We start from the raw sequence: 21801 nt of genomic DNA, 5'->3' as shown, positions 1-21801 counted from the left end.
GAATTGAGATTAAATGCTCTGAATGTTGGTGGATATGATTGTAGCTTTTGTGGTTAAGATTTTTAAGAAAAGATAGCTTAGCTGATTGTTCCAAAACAAAGAGAACAAAGAGAATAATCATTTGGTGTGGCATGAAAGTAAAATATGTCACTGGGAAGTAACAGATATAAAGCAAGTTGAGGTATTTGCTGTTTGTTTTTACATCTGAATCTCTTGTTTAAGGTAAAGCAGCTTCTGGGTATGTGAGTGAAACAAGTTTCTCTGAAGACTCTTCAGAGCTGTCCTCTCAGAGTGCTATTTTAACCACTCAGGTAAAAAAAAAAGTTTGGATATGTGAGTGTGATGTCCTACATATTCAGGGGGGTAAATTCCTCCTTAGATTTACTATCCTAGTCTTTCCCAAAGTCCGCTGTATTCCCCCTGTGTATGGGGAGGTCACGGGGGAGGAGAGGGGAAACTAGAATAATCCAAGGAGACCTTGGTGGTAGGCACTTAAAGGTAGATTTCCAGAGTAAGCCTGAATAAATTTTTTGTTCTGTTCTGGGGCCACACCTGGCAGTGCTCAGTATTTACTCCTGGCTCTGTGCCTGAGCATACCTCAGTGATCCCTGAGGATCACTCTTGGTGGTACTCAGGGGACTGTATGTGGTGCTAGGAATTAAACCCAGGTTGACTGCCTGCAAGACAGGTGTCCTACCTGTTATTCTACCTCAATGGCCCCTGAATGATTTTTTCTTACTATTTTTTGGGAGGTGAATGTGGGCCACACCTGGCACTGCTCTGCGGCTATTTTTGTCTATGACCCCTGGTGGTGCTAGGGGAGGGTACTATATGTTGTACCAGGTATTCAAATAGGGGTCAGCTACATGCAAACATGCTCATATTGTACTCTCTATCCCCAGTATGAATGATTTTAATAGCAAAGCATTTTCAGTGACAACTTTTAAAACTGTTCTTATAGACTCTGGTTCTATTTGTTTTGTTTTTTGCTTTTTGGGTCACACCCAGCAATGCACAGGGGTTACTCCTGGCTCTGCACTCAGGAGTTACTCCTGGCGGTGCTCAGGGGACCATATGGGATGCTGGGAATCGAACCCGGGTCGGCCGCGTGCAAGGGAGACGCCCTACCCGCTGTGCTATCTCTCCAGCCCCTGACTCTGGTTCTATTTGTATCCTAATTTCTGTTTTATAGAAGTTGTACCAGAATTTTCCCAAGTTCTCCTTTTTAAAAAATTCAGGCATCTGAGGCTGGTGAAATAAATTTGCCTTGCATGCAGCTGATGCAGATTCGATTCCTGGCACCCCTTATGTTCCCCCAAACACTGCCAGGAGTAATTTTCTGAGTACAGATCTAGAAGTAACCCCTGAACATCACTGCGTATAGCATAAAAGCACTGTAGCACTGTCCTCCCATTGTTCATCAATTTGCTTGAACGAACACCAGTAACAACAAATTGTGAGATTTGTTACCGTTTTTGGCATATTGAATACGTCACAGGTAGCTTGCCAGGCTTTGCCGTGCGGGCAAGATACTCTTGGTAGCTTGCCGGGCTCTCTGAGTTGGGCAGAGGAATCAAACCTGGGTTGGCCGCGTGCAAGGCAAATGCCCTACCTGCTGTGCTATCACTCCAGCCCTAAGGCATAAAAAAGAAAAGAAAAAAATATGGCATAAAAAAGAAAGCAAACTTTTTTTCAGGCATTTCAGCTTGAAAAACAAATTTTTTCAGCTTATTCAGAATAGCAATGATTGTTGATGGTAATATTTGAGTGTTCAATAACTGGCTATGTAGTAAGTTTGCTTACCTCCTTTGAAAAGTAATATGCACATAAAATGGAGGTGGCTGACCACCTTGAATCATCCTGTTGTGGCTTTTCTCATACATTTTTCGATATATCAATAAATCTTTAATTGACAGAAAGTAAATGGCTTTTTTTGATTGTGTTTGTTTTGGGAGCCACACTCAGTGATTCTGAGGGGTTAGCTTTGCATTCAAATCACTCCTGGTGGTACTCGGGGAACCATATAGGGTGCCGTGATTGAATTCTAGTCAACCACCTGCAAAGCAAATTGCCCTACCCTCTGCACTATCTCTCTGATTCCCCTCCCTTATTTTTTTAAAGTTTATTAGGAGATCAGGAAGGCCAGCAACCAAGGTAAAGGCATAAAGAATACAAAGAGGAATGAAATACAGAGAAAATACAATATTATCCTGTGTGACTGGAAAGGGAGGCGAAATGTGTGCTATTGGGGCAAAATGATAGATACAAAGGTAAAACTGATCTTTTGAGTGTTAAAGAATTTGGTCTTTATCTTGAGAACACTAGAGAATAGTAATAGAGTGTTCTGACAAAATTTTCTAAGCAGTGGTATACTACAAAGGTTCTTGTGGGTGAAAGACTAGACAGTCAGGGAACTTTCACATAACATAGCTGTATTAAAATGGGATCAGGGACTAGAACAATAGTGTAGTGGATAGGGTGTTTGCCTAGCACGCAGTTGGCCCAGGTTCAATCCCTGGCATCCCATATTGTCCCCTGATTACTTCTAGGAGTAGTCTTGTTTGTTTTTTTGTTTTGTTTTGTTTTCGGTAGTTCTTGGGTGCAGAGCCAGGAGTAACCCCTGGGCATTACCAGATGTGGACCCAAACAAACAAAAAGACAAGAGCCAATAAATATACAATTTTCAAAAAAAAAGTGCGCTACCAGGAGCCTGAGTGATAGTACAGCGGAGAAGGCGTCTGCCTTGCATGCAGCTGACCCGGGTTCAATCCCCAGCGTCCCATGTGGTCCCCTAGCACCACCAGGAGTAATTCCTGAGTGCAGAGCCAGGAGTAACCCCTGAGCCTTGCCGGGTGTGACCAAAAAAAAAAAAGAAAAGCACTGCATCCTCTAATAAGCTTCACAACACCTGGGCTAGGAGTGCTTCTCTTGCCAAGCACACCCAAATGTTGGGAGTACCACAGCCAAGTCCATGATCCCTCATTATCACAGCAGCAACAAAGGGGAGAGGAATAATTAGAATCAAGACCACTTGATAGCCTACTTGGTTTTGTTTTCCCAGAGGTATTTGACCAATCATCAACAGGGGAGTTTTTCTAAGTGATAAAAATTATTCCTTTGGAAATATCCAAAGTAAAAGTTGTTAACTATAATTTTCCAATTACATTTTTGCTTTTTGGGCCAAACCTGGTGGTGCTCAGGGCTTACTCCTGAATCTGCACTCAGGGATCACTCCTTGGCAAGACTTGGGGCACCAGAGTACTGGGGATCAAACTCAGATCGGCTGCTTGCAAGGCCAGCATTCTACCCACTGTACTATCCTCCTCTCCCCTAGACAAGGGTTTGATTGGTGACAGAGCTACTCACAAACACCACAAGATGGCAATAGTGCTGCTGCAGAGGTTAGCAGCAAAACCGTCTTGGCAGCAGCAGAAGTCTTCCCATTTTCTGGTCATAAATTCTGAAAACTATGAACTCACTGTAGCAGAAGAAAGTCAATGTTTTTAGTAGAGAGCAAAATAACTTTCAAGATCAGAAGAAACAGAAGGCGAAATAATCTATTTCTCCATGGTTTGTTGACAACAATTGATATTTCTTGTGAAAGAGATAAAGATAAATCTATTTTGGAGAGCTCCTCATTTACCAATTCTTTTATTATCAAAAATCTTAGAGGGGTGGGAGAGGTAGTACTGCAGTTACAGTGCTTGCTGTGCATGTGGCTGACCCTGGTTCGGTCTCTGGCATCCTGACACCCATCAGAAGTGATCCCTGAGTGTGGAACCAGAAGTAAACCCTGAGCACTGCACAAAAACTTCAGCTTAGCAGACTTCTTGAAATGGAGTAATTAGCACCAGAAGCCCTGTAAGTTAGAAGAGCTCATTGTTTTGAATTGGAAACAATAACTGTCCTAATAGGCTTTCATAAAGCTTTTTCTATTTGATCTTTCCCTCTCATAGGTTCTTACCCATGGTGTTCTCTAGGTACCCTGATGCCTTCTGGAATAGCTGGACTGTGGGGCTATAGAGATAGTATGGGGGGTAAGATCCTTGCCTTGCTGCATGCAGCTGACCCAGGTTTGATCCCCAGCATCACACATAGTCCCCCTAACAGTGCCAGGAGTGATCCCTGATCACAGAGCCAGGAGTAAGTCCTGAGTCCAGCTGAGTTTGGCCCCAAAACTAAAGAAACAAAGAACAGGGGCTGGAGCAATAACACAGCAGGTAGGGCGTTTGCCTTGCTTGAGACCGACCCAGGTTCGATTCCCAGCATCCCATATGGTCCCCCAAGCACCACCCGGAGTAATTCCTGAGCGCATGAGCCAGGAGTAACCCCTGTGCAATGCCGGGTATTACCCAAAAAGCAAAAAAAAAAAAAAAAAATATTTGGACCAGGATGTCTATATTCCCTGCACCAGGACAGTACGTAGTATGTGGTACACAAAAGAAGGGCAACTTAGAGTTGAGAATAAATAGATTAATGACTTGGTTCTATGTGCTTTTTTCTGTTTGACACTAAAAGATCAAATGATCCCAAGCAAGTATCTAGGCATGATTACTGTTTTACTGTAGAGCTATAAAGAGACATTTTCTATCAATTGAAAATCAGACATCTATACGTAATAACCCCAATTTTTCCATAGTTCCACAATAACAGATATTTTAGATGTGTAAACGTATAACAGATTCATTTTAAGTCAACTAATTTTATTTATTTTTTGCTTTTTTGCTTTTTGGGTCACACCCGGCATTGCACAGGGGTTACTTCTGGCTCTTCACTCAGGAATTACTCCTGGTGGTGTTCGGGGTCCATATGGGATGCTGGGAATCAACCCCGGGTTGGCTGCCCGCTGTGCTATCGCTACAGCCCCAAGTCAACTAATTTTAAATATCGGAAGTATTAGATATCTTGATTATTTTTCATTCCCTGGCTTTAAAATAACCAGTTTCAAATCTATGTGAGAGTTTGAAGATTGTTTTCCCCTTCAACTTCATCCTGAAATAATTTCATGGGCATTAATTGTATGAGTATGGTTGGATTAAAAGGTATTCAACCAGAACTCAATTCCATACTAGGTGATTTCAATTCCCATGTTAAAATTAATTGGTGTGACATATTTTCCTTCTGCCAGGTTTCTAAGAGTGAATCTTTTTTTTTTTTTTTTTTTTTTTTTTGCAGCAGAAGGATACCATGCAAGATAACCTGATAAAGCTCCAGAAGGAAATGGCCCAACTAGAAGCTGTGTTAGAGCAACATGGAAACCAACCTCGCTGTTCTTCTCCCAGAGCTGATCCTTGTGCCCCTGAGGACCTGCTCAATCCAGAACAAGACACATCAGACGAAGGTTTGTAATACTGACTAAATGTAAACTAAATTCTTCCCCTTTTTTTTAATGTATAAGTCCCGGAAAATATAAACCTAACTTTTTATTGAGATAGCATTGGTTTGCCATCTTTAACATTATGTGATATTTACTTAATTTACTGCCTCACTTGTTGTTAAATGTTTGTTTTGGGGCCACATCCAGTGGTGCTCAGGACTTAGTCTTAGAAGTGCTGGGAATCATCTGACCACAGAAGGCCATGTTCAGAACAAACACCTTACCTCTGTACTGTTCCTCTGGTCCACTTATGGGTAATTTCAGATCCTTGATTTAAGCCTTGCTCAGAAGTAGTATGCCACTGAGGGGGCACAAGATAGTCATTTAATTTTACTGAGTTACCCACAATGAAGAGTTGTCATGGAGAGCTTATAGGAAAACTGAGTGTAGTGGGGAGAGTAGGAATAGATTGCTCCAGGGGGGAGAAGGGGTTGCAGGGGGCCTCAGGTCATACCTGGCAGTGCTCAGGGATTACTCCTGGCTCTGCACTCAGAAATCTCTCCTAGCAGGGCTTTGGGAACCATATGGAATGCTGGGGTTTAAACCTGGGTTAGTCACATGGAAGGCAAGTGACCTGCTTGCTGTACTATCTTTATGGCCCTAGAGTACTTTGTTACTTATGGGCAAAAAATCTTATGGGGCTAGAAAGATCAAGCACTTACCTTACACATGCCCAACCCAGGTTCAATCCCTGACTTCCCTTATAGTACCTCGAGCAATGTCAGGAGTAATTTCTGAGTGCAGAGCCAGAAGAACCCTGAGCATTGCCGAATTTTAATGTGCTTTCTATTTTATAAGGAGAGAGATTTTGTACTTTCTAACAACTCCACCTTGATGCACAAAAATACCCAGTTATGTGGCAGTCAGGTACACTATACCTGTGTAGGCTATCAGTAATACCAAATAAGAAGGAAGTAGTTTTAGTAACAAAGCATATGGCACTGTTGCGAACTAATTTTCACTAGAAATGAGTATTGAGCCAAGGACAGAGGTTACGGCACCTGCCTTGCATGTGGCTGGGGCTGTGATAATGGTTTGAATTCCATTGCCACATTGGTCCTCTGAGCACCTCAGGAGTGGCCTCCCAAAAAAATTGAGTACTTAGCTGACGAATAGTGTTACATAAATGAAGAAAAATGAGATTAGGGGTTAAAAGTTTGGGGGCCAGAACAGCCTTACATGTGGCCAACCCAGGTTCAATCCTTGGCATACCATATAGTTCCCTGGGCCTTACCAGTAGTCAGCCCTGAGCACCACCAGGTATGGCCCAAAAAACAAAACAAAGTGAGATATGTCTTCTTGGGAGACACTGGCTTTACAAGCAAGCCTCTCCTTCCCTTTATTTTGTTTTTGAGATGACTAGATTGCATACACACCTGATTATGGTGCTTGCTGGGAATCAGGCATCTGGTTGCAGTGCTTTTTATGCATACTTGCTGGGAAGAGCACTCTTTAGTTGCATTCTGGTTGTAGTGCTTACTGGGGGTTACTTCGCACATGGTCACAGAATCACACCTATAGTTGTACTTGCACACACACCTGGATACAGTGGGCCAAAGTACTCTTAGCACTGAAGGTCCCAAACAGAATCATTGGGGCTGCTGAGTGTATCTAGGTAGAACCAGGGATCCAGTGTGAAGCCTTAAACTTGCAAGATGGGCACCTTTGCCACTGAGCAGTCCATGAGCCAGAATAATAGTATTTTTATGTTCAGGGAGAAACAGTAGCTTCTACAGGAGAGGCTAAGAATTCTGTTGCTATGGCAGTGGTTCAAAATGTATTTCCCTAAATGCTTGCTTTGTAACTGTATCTTCATTTAGTTCACTTCCCAGATAATGAAGCCCAAAGTTTCTTCTCAATACAGTTGCATTCTTTAGGGGTGCTTTCACTATAAAAACAGACTAGACTTTCATTTTTAAGGCATAAGATATAAACTGTTACTGTCTGTGAATTTGTATGTAAATTTACTCTCTTTGGGAGAATGTATGTGTTCATTTTTTCCTGAAGATGCATAGACAAAATGTTTCTTTGTGGCTTTGTTGTGGGTACCAACTTAATACAAACTCAAGACTTTTTCCCTTTTTAATTAGTGTAGTGTGGGGCTGGAGCAATAGCACAGCGGGTAGGGCGTTTGCCTTGCACGCGACAGACCCTGGTTCAATTCCCAGCATCCCATATGGTCCCTTGAGCACTGCCAGGGGTAATTCCTGAGTGCATAGCCAGGAGTAACCCCTGTGCATCGCCGGGTGTGACCCAAAAAGAAAAAAAAAAATTAGTATAGTGTTTCTAAAGTTCAAGAAAGGTTATTTTGGTGATGGGGGTGGTCTCCCAAGCAGTGTTCAGGGGATCCAGTTTCTTCTTCTCCCCCCCCCCCCCCCCCCCCGAGGAAAAAAGGATAAGGAATGCTGGGGATCGAACCCTGGTCAGCCTTGTGCAAACACCCTACCTGTTGTACTGTTGCTCTGGCCCAACTCTGTTTCTTAGCCCAGAAATAAAGGAATATTACTACTTTCAAGTATACTAATAATTTGGGGCTGGAAGCAAGCAGTGCCTGGTGGGGACTCTCCCAGTGATTCTCAACTGACTAGGCCAGCAGTTCAATGCTGGGGCTCAAGATTCAATACTGCTTTGACCATACAGTGCCAGAGATTACCCGAGCCACCCTGGAGGTGCTCTGGGACCTCTAGGGATGTACCTTCCCAAGTTTGGAGGATTATATGATCCCAGAAATCAAACCAGGTTGTCCATGTGCCAGACATGCATCTTAACCCCTGTACTCTCCAGTCTAATTTCTGTTTAAAAATAAACCTTTTAACTTGCCATCTTAAGTAAGTTTCATTTAGTAAAAACTTTTGTGTGGGGGCTGGAGCGATAGCACAGTGGGTAGGGTGTTATCCTTGCACCCGGCCAACCCAGGTTCGATTCCCAGCATCCCATATGGTCCCCTGAGCACCGCCAGGAGTAATTCCTGAGTGCAGAGCCAGGAGTAACCCCTGTGCATCGCCAGGTGTGACGCAAAAAGCAAAAAAAAAAAAAAAGCAACTTTCTGTGTAACTTTTTTAATTTAACTTTTTTATTATTTTGAAATAATTTTAGAAATAATTTCTAGAAAAGTGGTAATGATAATGCAGAATGTTACAGGAACTAATTTCAGCTTCCCCTTAGGTTTTCATCTTAGATTACTATGGCACTTTTATGAGAACTAAGATCGCAGTGTTTGTATATTAGTAGTTTTAAGTGAAATTCATTTTATTTGTATTTTACCAGTCTTTTGTTTTTATTTTGGCCCACACCCAGCAGTGCTTGGGCTTACTCCTGGCTCTGTACTCAGGCATCAGTCCTGACAGATCTGGGACCATATGAAGTTCCATGGATGAAACATACGAGGCAAGCGCACTAACCACTGTACTATCACTCCAGCCCTGAGGGGTTATTTATTAAGGATTTCTTTAGGGATTCTAAATTTGCCGGGTGGTTGCCTTATGCTTTTTATAAAGCTGAATTTCATTGTGGTTTTGATATTTATAATTTGTTATTTTATTGATAGTTTGTCATTTTTTGTTTTTGGCCACATCAGTCACTGCTGGGGGCTATTTTCTTCTTGGTACTTGGAAGTCACTCCAGCAGTGCTCAAGGGATCATCAGTGCTAAGAATCAAATCAAGGCCTCCAGCATATAATTCTTATACTCAGCCTATAATCCATCTCTCCAGCTGCCCTACTTTGTCATTTCTTTCCTTTTTTAATTTTTTTTTGTGATATGGATGGGGGGCTTTGTTTGGGGTCCACACCCAGCAATGCTCAAAGCTTACTTTCAGCCCTGCACTCAAGAATCACTTCTGGAAGTACTTCGGGATGCCCAGGGCCTCTCTCCCACACCACCAAAAAAAAGAAAAGTAGGACTGCAAGGTTACCTTATTTTCTTCATAGCTTGAGCCCCATTGAAAAGAGGAACCTAATATGCTAAATGTTCAGGTGATAGAAACACCTTAATATTTGTTTAATATTTGTTTAAGGCTTCCCTCCTTCCCTTCCCCTACTGACCCTCCCTTTTTTGGGGGGGGTCATACCCGGCAATGCACAGTAATTACTCCTGGCTCTGCACTCAGGAATTACTCCTGGCAGTGCTGGGGGATGGGATGCTGGGAATCGAACCCAGCCACATGCAAGGCAAACGCCCTACCCGCTGTGTTATCGATGCTCCAGCCGCCCCCCCGCCTTTTTGTTGTTTACTTTTGGGGGTTACACCTGGCTGTGCTCAGAGTATTCTCCTGGCTTTGTACTCAGGGACCGTTCCTGGTAGGCTCAAAGGGATCAGTGTGATAGTACAGCGGCTAGGGTACTTGCCTTGCAACTTGACTGATCCAGGTTCAGTATCTGGCGCCCTCTATGGTCCCCTGAACCCTGCCAGGAGTAATTTCTGAGTGCAGAGTTATGAATAAACCCCAAACTTCACCATGTGTGGCTCAAAAACAGTAAGAAAGGTGGGTGAGGGGATAAACCTATTTTTGGAAAATGCCAGGAAAATGGACCAACGGGCTAGAACACATGCTTCGCATGCCAGATTCCCAGTTTGATCCCCAAAGCAGTATGGTTTCTGGAGCATCAAACCAGTATCTGACCAGGAACAACCCCAACCCCCATTATTTCTGGGTGTAGCAAAACAGACATATTGTTGGTTTATAGCTTGATCCTGCTTATTCTTCAGCAGCTGGTATCTTCAGACAGTCTTCTTGTGTTCCTAGATACCATAGTTTCCAGAAAAAAAATAAGCACAAAGAATAAATAATGCATTTAAGGATTAGCTCCGGAAATCAATGATTATTTCCCCAGCCTACACAATGTCGGTTTTCAAAGTTTAATGCAGCTCTTTGTTTAAAATTTTCTACCACAGTTTATGGATTTTATCATTTTTAATAAAAGCTCAAAATAAATTATAGTCATGAGGGCTTTGGTTTTTTGGCTGCACCTGACTGTTCTTAGGGCTTACTCCTGTTTCTGTGCTCAGGGGTCATTCTTGGTGAGTTTAGGGGACCATATGTGGTGCCAGGGATCTAGCCCAGGTCAGCCATGTGCAAGGCAAACACTTTACTTGCTCTGACCCAGAATTTTTTTTTTCCAATATTTCCAAGGACCAAACCCAATTGTCTTTAACATACAAGGCAAGTACTTTATCATTAAGCCACATCCCTGACACCATCATGGACTTTTTTGGGGGGAGGGGGTGGGCTTCACACCTGGCAGTGCTTGGAGGAACCATATATGGTGCTAAGGATTCTAACCAGGTTTGTGGCCACAGCAAGGCAAGAGCTGTAACCCCTATCGTTACACCCCCACCTTCCCATCATAAACATTTTATTTGTTTTATTATTTTGTTTTTTTGACCTTGGTCCACTACCAGCTGTGCTCAGGGCTTACTCTTGCTTGACTCTATGCTCAGGGATCACTCATGATGGGCTCGGGATGGGGGGGCATATGGGATGCGGGGATTGAACCAGACTCAACCATGTGCACAGCATGAACCTTACCTGCTATACTATCTCTCTGGCCCCAGAAATTTGTATCTTTACTTTTCAGTATTTCTGTCTCTGAGCCACTTCCTAAGACAGAGGGGCATAGCATTGTATTTGAAGGAAACTCTTTTTGTTGGTTGGGTTTTTTGTTTTTTATGTCACACATGGCAATGCTCAGGGACAACTCCTGGCTCTGCACTCAATCACTCATCGGTGCTTGGTGGGGCATATGTGGTGCTGGGAATTAAACCTGGGTTGGCAGCTTACACGGCAAGCATCTTGCCCACTGTACTATCTCTCCAGCTCCTTATTTGGAAAAACTAATAGATAGGATGTGCTGGGGCTGGAGAGATAGTACAGCGGGTAGGGTCCTTGCCTTGTTTCTTTATCATTCAGGCCAACACGTATAATTATATGTGGGTTTTTTGGGCCACACCTGGCGGTGCTTGGAGGACCATATAGGATGCCAGGGATAGAATTCGGTCAGCCATGTGTAAGGCAAGCATCCTACCCACTGAACTATCTCTAAGCTTTTACCCACTTTTAATATGTTCTTTTATTCCCATTATTTTTTTATTTCCATTTGGTGCTATATCACATGTGTTAGTAAAACTCTCTCTGAAGGCTAAGGCAATTTTTCAGAGTGCTGGGGTGCATGTAGGTTTGATCCCTGGCACCATATGTTCCCCCAAACACCACCAGGAGCAACCCTTAAGCACTGCCAGTTGTAGACCAAAAACAAACCAAAAAATTGTGTCTTGATATACTCATTTAAAAACCAATTTGATTGTTACAGATTGTTGCTTTTGAAAAAAATCAATATTCTTACTTGAATTATCACCATCAGGACAAAGCAGTAAAATAGATTTTTTTTTCATTCCATTTAAAGCAGTACTAACTTCAGCAAAATGTTGTGAGTATCCTATAAGACGGAATACAGAAAGCCTTTCTACTGAAACGTTTCAAGTATCTCTGAAAAATTCCACCAGTGAAAATAACGAACCAGGAATGGAAAGGTAAAACGTAATCATGGGCTAGAGAGATAGTACAGGGCTGGTAAGGCACTTGGCTGGTGTGTAACAACCCTAGTACCATCCCCTGCAACTCATATGGTCCCTACTCCCTACTGGGGGTCACTCCTGAACACAGCCAGGATTAGTTCCTGAGCATCACCAGGTATGGCCCCCTATGCCCTCCTTCTCCACCTCCAAATAAAAAGAAAAGGAGAAAAAAATGTTGATTTAGGTATAGCTCAAAGGTAAAAGCACATATCTCACATGTGCTTCATTCCCCAAAGTGCAAGATGAAACAGTAAATGTTAAGTTGTATATCTAATGACACCTTTACTTATATTCAAGTCTTCTTTTTTTTTTGCTTTTTGGGTAACACTCAGTGAAGCTCAGGGGTTACTCCTGCCTATGTGTTCAGGAATTACTCCTGGTGGTGCTTGGGGGACCTTATGGGATGCTGGTGACTGAACCCAGGTCAGCCATGTGCAAGGGAAACGCCCTCCCTGCTGTACTATTTTATTGCTCCGGCCCTATATTCAATTTTTTTTTTTTGTGGGTCACACCCGGCGATGCTCAGGGGTTACTCCTGGTGGTGCTCGGGGGACCATATGGGATGCTGGGAATCGAACCTGGGTCGGCCATGTTGGCTGCGTGCAAAGCAAACACCCTACCTGCTGTGCTGTCGCTCCAGCCCCCCCTATATTCAATTCTTATTGTTACTTTTTTTCCTATCATACTTTCTCTATTTGTATATAGACATTTATAATCTCTCACTGCTCTTTGCTCATTGCTCTTTCATTGAATTGTGTGTAGACTTTTCGTACCCTTACCAGGCATAAACCAGTGTATGAGAAATATATGGGAGATCTCAGTCTCCCATAAAATACAGAATAGAATACAGAAATGAAGCCTAAATATAAACCTGGAGGCTGATTAATGGTACAGTTCTCCAAGGCAGCATTTGTCCTGGTTGAAGTTTTTGCCTTGCTAGGAAATTAAACAATGGATTTGCCCCAGGAAACAGATTATCATTAAGTCTCTTTCTTGGAACTGGAGACAGTACAGGGGATAACACCTTGCATTCTGCAGACCCCAATTTGAAATCCTGGCATCATAAATGGTTCCCTAAGAACTACCGGGGTCACTCCTGAGGTGCCAGGGGTATGTTGCTGAGACCAAATCTGGAGCCTCTTGCACATACCAGGCATATCCCCCTATCACCTGAACTATCTCCTTATCTTCTTCTTCCTTTTTTTTTTTAATGATTTCTGTTGTCCATACCCACTGTGCCCCCGCCCCTTTTTGGGAACACAGAAGGCAGAACTCCTTGAAGGCCATATGCAGTACTGAGGATCAAACCTGGGTCAGCTTCATGCAAAACAAGCAAGCACTTAGACCCTTGTAGTATCACTATTTTTTGTGTTTTGTTTTCTTTTGTTTTTTAAGAATGATTCTAGACATGGTGTTTCACTAATAAAAAAAAAGAAAGAGAATGATTCTAGATACTGACAAGGCAGAGAAAAGGGATGGTCATACAAATTTTGCTAAAATTAGGTAAAAAGAATAAGTGTAGAGATGTCAACATTAATCTTTTTGTTTTCTTGAGAGATCTTATTCAACACATTCATATAACTCAAGTGGAATGCCATAGAATGTGAGTGAGTAGCAGTAAATAATTTGATGAAATTTGCTGACATGCTTTTAAAAAGCTAGGAGACATACTGCCTCAGATGAGCCCCTACAGGGAGATGTTACACGTCAGCCATGACAAGTTACGAGACAGTTTGAAGCCTGGCTCCTGGGCCATCACTTGTGTTATTTTTTGTCTTCCCAATCTCTCTGACAGATGTTTCCCTTATTCTTTGACTGATCAGGAAGTCTGATCAATTCTTTCAGACTATGGTGATGGGTTTTGTTTTGTTTTGTTTTGTTTCATTTCCCTCCCTTTTTCTAGGTCTTCCCCTTTCAAATCCCAGTTATTATCTAATAGGTCATACGTGCATGGGCCCTCATGGAGCCAGAACAGAAATTGCTCATCTCAAAAGGAGCTCATTAAGATTGATGACATGAAGGAGCAACAGCTGACAAAGTCTCAGGACCAGAATTTAATGGAGCAGTCTAATTTGCCAAGACAAGATCTAGGTAATATTTCAATTGCTATCATGTAGAAAACCCTTATTTTGAATCTTACCTAAAGATACTCTGGTTAATCAGTTTTTCAGTGCACAAGCCTATCATGAATGCATTAAAAATTCTTGAATATTCATCTTGGCTTATTCAATATTATTGCAATTATTATTGTATTGACTTGTTGGGTGGAGCAATAGCATGGAGCAATAGCACAGTGGTAGGGTGTTTGCCTTGTATGCATCTGGCCCAGCTGAGCCGGGTTTGATTCCGCCACCCCTCTTGGAGAACCCAGCAAGCTACCAAGAGTATCTCACCCGCATGGCAAAGCCTGGCAAGCTCCCCGTTACGTATTTGATATGCCAAACACAGTAACAAATCTCACAATGGAGACGTTACTGAGCCCGCTCAAGCAAATCGATGAACAATGGGAGGACAGTGCTACAGAATTGGCTTGTGGTTGTTTTGGGGCCACAACGAACTGCTCTGGGCTTATTCCTGGTCCTGTGTTCAGGAGATACTTCTGGCAGTGTTCAGGGGACCATGTACTCAGAATCAAACCTGTAACTTCAAATCCTGCAAAACATGCACTTTAGACCACTGAGCTATCTCTCTGGACCCTACATCAGCCTTTATTTTCTTAAAATACCTACACATTTCTAAAACTATGATTATTAACTAAAAATTTAAACACATTAAGTTCAGGTCTGTTGCATGCAAGACAAAAGCCTTACTACTAAAATTTTAGAATTCCTGAACGTCTCATATGCTACACCATTGATGTACGAAGAAAAGGCAGAAAATAGGGATGGAGTGTAAAGTCGAAGGCAGTTTGATGGTGTGTAAAGTAGGAGGCAACTGATCTCATCTCCATCAAAAAATATATATATATGCATATATATATATATGTTAGTACACAAGGCTCAACTGTAACAACATATTAGTATTCTCTTATACAAGGGCATAATGACTGCAGGGTGAACAACAATCTTCACATGATTTCTTCTAAGGAAACTTTTGGATCATTTTTAGTGGCAATACAATAATAAGCAATACAAAAGACCTGCTCTGGGATTAGGCTTGGGTGATGGTGGTAAAATAAGAAATAATGGTGGTGGGGTTGGTGTTTGAATATTGAACGTAATAAATTATTGTGAACTTTAAAAAAATAATAAAATGTTTTAAAAAAGGAGAGAGGGAGGCATAGCGGGTAGGGCGTTTTGCCTTGCACGTGGCCGATCTGGGTTCAATCCCCAGCATCCCATATGGTTCCCCGAGTACCGCCAGGAGTGATTCCTGAGTGCAGAGCCAGGAGTAACCAATCCCTGAGCATCGCAGGGTGTGACCCAAAAAGGAAAAAAAAAAATGACAGAGAGCCTTACCATTATTTTGTCTCTCTGGCCTCATCCATTTTCCTCTCAGTCTAACATAATGTGTTTATTTTTTTTTTAATTCATGTCAGAACCTGGACTTGTAATTTAAGATTCATTGTCATGTGGATTAAACTTCTATCCCCATTCCTTTCAGAGGGAACCCCTTACCTAAAATCTGGAATCAGCCTCTTCTCTGATCACCCTGAGTCTGATCCTTCAGAATCTGGCATTCCGGTACCAGCTCGTGTTTGCGGCTTGCCAGCTTCAACTTCTGCATTGAAATTATCCCACTGTCAAGTTGCAGAATCTGCCAAGACTCTGACTGATGCTCATACTATTAATACTGCTGGGTACCACTTAAAGGAAGAAACTAAAAGTAGGAAGAACCCAGAAGTGGTATCTTCAACAAGCAGAGACAGCAAAAAAATATCTATGGTGGCTTCAGGCTTGACCCCAAAAGAATTTGTAAGTATGTCCAAATGTATCTCTCTAATGACTGGGACTTCCTTAATATATTCCAGAGAGTTTCAAATTGGCACCATCAGTGAATAGCCTGTGAAGGGAAAATGTAGAAAAGAAGCATAATTCTATACCAATAAATCTAGACAAAAGAGGACCTGCTGGCATGGCAGCAACACAAGTGGCAGCCTCAGAATATACCTGTTCCTCCAGGTTAAAAAACACCCTCCCCCCCCAAAAAAACTATATATATATATATATATATATATATATATATATATGAAACAGTTGTATACAATTTAATTCTGGAAAAGCATGATTCTATACAGCTCTATACTATCACTTCAGCCCCCATAAAACATCTTTTTCCTAGGTAAAGTAGGATGATCACTTGTTAGTAAGTTTACAACCAGTAATTTAATTTGCTCAACTGATGAGTAAATTTGCCAGCAGTGTGAATTAAATCCAAACTGTTTCCAAGAATGCTACCAGATAGTGATATTTCTTTTAGTGTGTGTCTTTATCCTGGGAGGGAGGAGGGGGGCGGGGGCTACGCCCAATAGTGCTCAGTGATTACTCCTGGCTCTGCACTTGGGAATCACTCCTGGCAGCTTCAGAGGGTCCACATGGGATGTTTGGGGTTAAGCCCAAGTTGGCATCATGCAAGGCAAGTGCCCTAGCCATTGTATTATCTCTTTGGCCCCTATCCTAGTTTCTAATACTTATTCTGTAGCCTACTATGTCAACAGCTCTCTCAAAAGGTAAGTGGAATATTTCTTTAAAACTATAATTAGAGGACCAAAGAAATAGTATATCAAGTAGGGCTCTTTGCATGTGGCTGACCTAGGTTCACTCCCCAACACCATATTTGGTACCCCAACCCCACCAGGAATAAGCCCTGAGCACAGCAGGGTGTGGCCCAAAAACAAAACAAACAACTGTAATTAGATAGCACCAGACTGTAAAATGGAATTCATACTGGGTGCCATTAATCATACTCAGAGATGATTCAGTCACTATGTCTTTCTCAGTGTACCCTTTGTAGAGTTAGAACCATTTCTCTCTCTCTCTTTTTTTTTTTCTTTTGGGTCACACCCAGCAATGCTCAGGGGTTACTCCTGGCTCTGCACTCAGGAATTACTCCTGGCAGCACTTGGGGGACCATATGGGATGCCGGGTATCAAACTTGGTCAGCCTCGTGCAAGGCAAACGCCCTACCCGCTATACTGTCACTCCAGCCCAGGACCATTTCTTATCCTAACTTTTATAGGTAGCAGCTCAACATAAGCTGGGACACCATATGTGTTTTGAGTCTTTTGGGGGGAGGGGGGATTGCAGACCAGACCTAGTAATGCTTAGGAGTTACTCTTGATTCTGTACTCAGGAACTACTCCTGGCAGTGCTCAGGGGATCATATGGGATGCTTGGGATCGAACACTGGTTGTCCTCATGTACTATCCACCTCTCCGTACTATCTCTCTGACCCCTAATGCTTAAAATGCAAAGTAAGTTGTATCTACCCTAGTAGATACAAAGAATAAATTATCACCAGTAATACTAGAATTCTCATCTCACAACCACAAGCCATACCAATTATATATATTGCTCTGAGAATCCATATTATGTATATTGCTCTTGATCATTTACCTTCATACCTAGAGTTAACATTTATTTTTGAAAAATAGTGAGTTCAGCTTTTCAAGGAAGGCCGAAATGATTTAATCTTTCTTGCCACGGGCAGTTCTGAGGTACAGATTAGACTATAAGTGGCTTGGGTCCATGTTGTCTTTAAACAAGCTAAGAAGAAAAGTTTTTAGCTCTATTCAGACTTGCTGAAGTGTGGTAAATTTATTATGAAAGCTGCTGACTGTATTGCACATGATTAATCCTGAAGCTCATATTAAGATGATCTTTTCAGCAGTTGTTCCTCTAACTGAATACAGTTTCAAGGCTGGGATTCAGCAATTAATCAGTTCAGAATTGCTAATGATCCTGGCAGAGGGCAGCAGCAAACTGGGGGGAGGATGTCATTAGCTTCTCTAGCCTTCCCTTTTCAGAGTCGTACGGCAGGGCGAAGTACGACAGCATGAAAGAGAGATGACCTGACCTCAGTTGGAATATTGTGTAGCACATAAATACTGGTGTGGGAGGCAATGGCTAGTAGTGATATGCCCTGGTAAACAGTTATTTACCAAACTGTAGCTGCTAATTATGCCAACTGTCCCTATAATAAATTTAGTTCATTTCTTTTACTGACTATTGATTTTTTTTTGGTTGATAATAGCTAGAAGACTCCAGTTTTGGGGAGAATAATGGGAGCTTTCTTCCATTCTTTTTAAGAGAAATTAGGAGTTTTTGCACTGACCTTTAGAAGAATCTTGAATGTAACTATCAGAGGGTTGAATCTTGGTTTTAAGCCACATGTTTGTAGCATAACTTTTCTACCAACTAGTTATCTCTTGGTTTATAAAGTGTATAAGATGATAAATTATAGTAGAGTGTCAGCGTACAAAGAAATAGTCTTTGGGAATCAGATGATAGGTCCTGTTGTAGGGTAAATTGATAGTATTTTTAGTCCTTGCTTATAATTTCACATCTGATAGTCTGACCTATTTCAGAATTTGATTTTCTGATATGTACATCATTTTTATTAAATTATTTATTTTCAGTCTTATTTATATTAAATCTTCAGCCATTTAATAAAAAGGATGTTGCTTTTCTAAGAAAAATCGAGACTCCTAAGCTACTATAACTAATACTCCAAGCTGCAGACTAGAGATTATTTATTAAAATGAAGTCTTTGGTTTGATTTCAGATGCTTGTGCGCAAGTTTGCCAGAAAACACCACATCTCTTTAACTAACGTAATTACTGAAGAGACTACTCATGTCATTATGAAAACAGGTATTTCAAAAACCTTTACAGAATGTGTTGCATAAAACCTCAAGGTGTTTTGTTTGTTTGTTTTGGATTTGGAGCCAGGCGCTTCTGTGCTTAGAGTACCATACAATCAACCCAGGGCTCCTGCCTGTAAAGCAAATATTTCAGCCCCTTAGGCCATTCCCCCAGGCTCCTTTTTCTTTAGCATATTATGGATAGTAATCTTCCAGTAGTAATTCAGTTTTTGTCTTATGAAAAATAAGTTTTGCCACCTTCCGACATTTTCTTTTGGGTTACCATTTGGAGAGTGGCGAGTCAGAACAATGAACTGCTTTTCTACTCCAGATTGCACTGTGAAAGGCTTTCTGGTAAGGGGAAACCCAAATTCTAGCCCAAGAAGTATGACCCAGAGGGAGAAGAGTAGAAACAAGTCTTCATTCAGCCTTGACTGACCTGTGAGGGTAGAGCTCCCCAAGGGTTTGAACTTTAAGCTGACATTAACTAAAAAATATTTACAGAGGGGCTGGAGCAATAGCACAGCGGGTAGGGCGTTTGCCTTGCACGCGGCCGACCTGAGTTCGATTCCCAGCATCCCATATGGTCCCCTGAGGACCGCCAGGAGTAATTCCTGAGTGCAGAACCAGGAATAACCCCTGTGCATTGCCAGGTGTTACCCAAAAAGCAAAAAAAAAAAAAATTTACAGAGGTATCTGATGAGGATGGGGAAAAGGTAATCAAAAAATGTCATTTGAGGGGCCATAGAGACAATACGGTGGCTAGGCGTTTCAATTGTTTTGCACGTGGCCAATCTGGTTCTATCCCTGCCACCACATACGGTCCTCAGAGCAAGCCCTGAACACCACTGTGGCCCAAACAACAAAACAAAAATGACTATATTTTCCTGTTGGTCAGGGAAATTAGGAGATTAGGGTTCCTCAAACATATAGCCTGGGAGTAAAAATTTATCACTTTAATATTTTAGATTTAGGCTTTCAGCAATACCTTTTTTTTTCCAATTTACTGCTGTCCACTAAAATAGACCTTCACTGTCCACCTGCATTAGTACTACCGAAATCGGGACTACTGAAAGTTTTTCTTATTTTAATTTGGTGCTGCACTTAGCAGTAATGGGAACTACTCCTGGCCCTGTGCTGGGGATCATTCACTGTGGTGCTCAGTGTACCATGAGGTCCCTGGGTTGAATCTGACCCTCCTTTCTGCTTTAGATTTGTGTTCCCCTTTTTTAGTGAATGGTGAGATACATAGTTACAAAGTGGTTCTTGGTTGGGTTTCAGTCATACAATGTTCCAGCTTCCAACCCTTCCCCGTTTACCTTTCCCACCCACCACCACTGTCCCTACTGTCTCTAGGTTCCTCCCTCCACCTATCCCCTCGCCTGCCTCTGGATACCACTCTTGCTCTCTCTTACACACTTGCGCGCTCTCTCACTCTCTCTCTCTCCGCCACCATCCCTCTTTCTCCTTCCCTCCCCCCCACTGTGGTTTGCAATAGAGATACTGAAAGGTTATCTATGTATCATGTCTATCACTTCCCTGCAAGCACTCAGTTCTTGTCCAGAGTGAGCATTTCCATCTGTCATTGTCATAGTGGTCCCTTCTCTGCCCTAACTACATTTTCATCCCCTGGCTTGTGGCAAGCTTCCATAGATTGTTTTGTTTGGGGGGCCACATTCAGCAATAGTCAGGGCTTACTTCTCTGATCAGGGATCACTCCTGGCAGGACTTGGGAGGGCGGGGCGGGCATATAGGTTGTCATGGGTCTAACTCAGGTTGGCCACATGCAAGTCAAACTACCTACCCCTGTATTATCTCTGACTCTGCTTAGCTTCTTATGACAGCACTTCCTCATTTTTATTTTTGACTTCTACTAATCCTTCAGATATTTTTCATTTTACAGATGCTGAATTTGTGTGTGAACGGACACTGAAATATTTTCTGGGAATTGCAGGAGGAAAATGGATAGTTAGTTATTTTTGTAAGTACAATATAATTTCCTCCTCCCTTTAACACCTCAGGATTACATTTCTACACCTAACATTTTAACAACTAGGTTTCTGTTGGTACTGAATCTGAATTACTGAAAGATCTTTCATGGTAACACTAACTAGCTTTAATCTTAAATACATATCTCTTTGTTCAGATAAGCTGCTGGTGTTATGGAAATGGATTTCTTTTTGTAATTAATAGAACCTAATCTGTTCCCAGCCACATTAGCATATAGACTAGGAGTTTTATTTAATAGGCAGAAATCCTTGTGCAAAAGTCACTTTTTTATAATGTTTGAGCATCAACTGAACTCTGGAAGGAACTCTCTGTTTTGGTAAGGAGATGTGGTTTTGGGTTTTTTGTTGTTGTTTCTTTTTGGGTCACACCCAGTGATGCTCAGGAATTACTCCTGGTGGTGCTGAGGGGACCATCTGGGATACTGGAGATTGAATCCTGGTTGGCCACGTGCAAGGCAAATGCCTTCTTGCTATATTATCGCTCTGGCCCCAGAGGGGTGCCTGGGATTGAATCTGGTCAGCCACAGGCAAGGCAAGTGCCCTAACTGCTATGCTATATCCAGTCCCTACTTCTGTTTTCTTGGGGGGGGGGGGGGGGCAGGGTGTTTGGACTTGACCCAGCAGTGCTCAGGGTTTATTCCTGGCTTTGTGCTCAAGGATCACTCCTGGAAGGGCTTGGAGGACCATATAGGGTCTTGGGGATCAAACGTGGGTTGGTTGTATACAAGGCAAATGCCCTGCCAGCTGTTTTTTAAGTATAAAATACTAGAGATCAAGCACTGGTCAGTTACATGCAAGAGAAGCCCATAGGGTCCCCCTACCCTGCCAGGAATAAGCCCTGAGCATTGCAGATTGTAACACCCACCACCAGCAACCACCACCAACAACAGCAAAAGCATATTTGGGCTGAAGAGTTAGTTCAGGCACTTGCCTTACATGCAGCCAACCCTGCTTTGATTCCCAGCACCACGTGAGCTCTCACTCATGGCCAGGTCTGGCCCAGAAAGAAATAAGCATGTTCTGAGTCCAAGTTGATAATTC

General features: G+C 42.2%; 1 protein-coding gene across 3 annotated transcripts in view; it reads left to right on the top strand.

Moving 5' to 3' along the window:
- BRCA1 (BRCA1 DNA repair associated) overlaps window positions 1-21801 on the top strand; it is a 62243-nt gene that overhangs the window by 27682 nt on the left and 12760 nt on the right. Inside the window, exons 5-14 of one of the 3 annotated variants that reach the window (XM_056127888.1) lie at window positions 223-311; window positions 5176-5345; window positions 5932-5946; window positions 7065-7100; window positions 10044-10054; window positions 11779-11905; window positions 13854-14041; window positions 15554-15864; window positions 18674-18761; window positions 20655-20732. In XM_056127888.1, coding sequence (XP_055983863.1) covers window positions 223-311; window positions 5176-5345; window positions 5932-5946; window positions 7065-7100; window positions 10044-10054; window positions 11779-11905; window positions 13854-14041; window positions 15554-15864; window positions 18674-18761; window positions 20655-20732 — 1113 coding nt within the window. The remainder of the gene's footprint in view (window positions 1-222; window positions 312-5175; window positions 5346-5931; window positions 5947-7064; window positions 7101-10043; window positions 10055-11778; window positions 11906-13853; window positions 14042-15553; window positions 15865-18673; window positions 18762-20654; window positions 20733-21801) is intronic. The other 2 variants (XM_056127889.1, XM_056127887.1) reach the window with 2 other exon arrangements.

Source organism: Sorex fumeus, unplaced genomic scaffold (genome assembly GCF_029834395.1).
Source record: "Sorex fumeus unplaced genomic scaffold, SorFum_2.1 ptg000063l, whole genome shotgun sequence".
NCBI classification, from domain to species: Eukaryota; Metazoa; Chordata; class Mammalia; order Eulipotyphla; family Soricidae; genus Sorex; species Sorex fumeus.
This window is presented reverse-complemented; position numbering and strand designations above follow the sequence as displayed.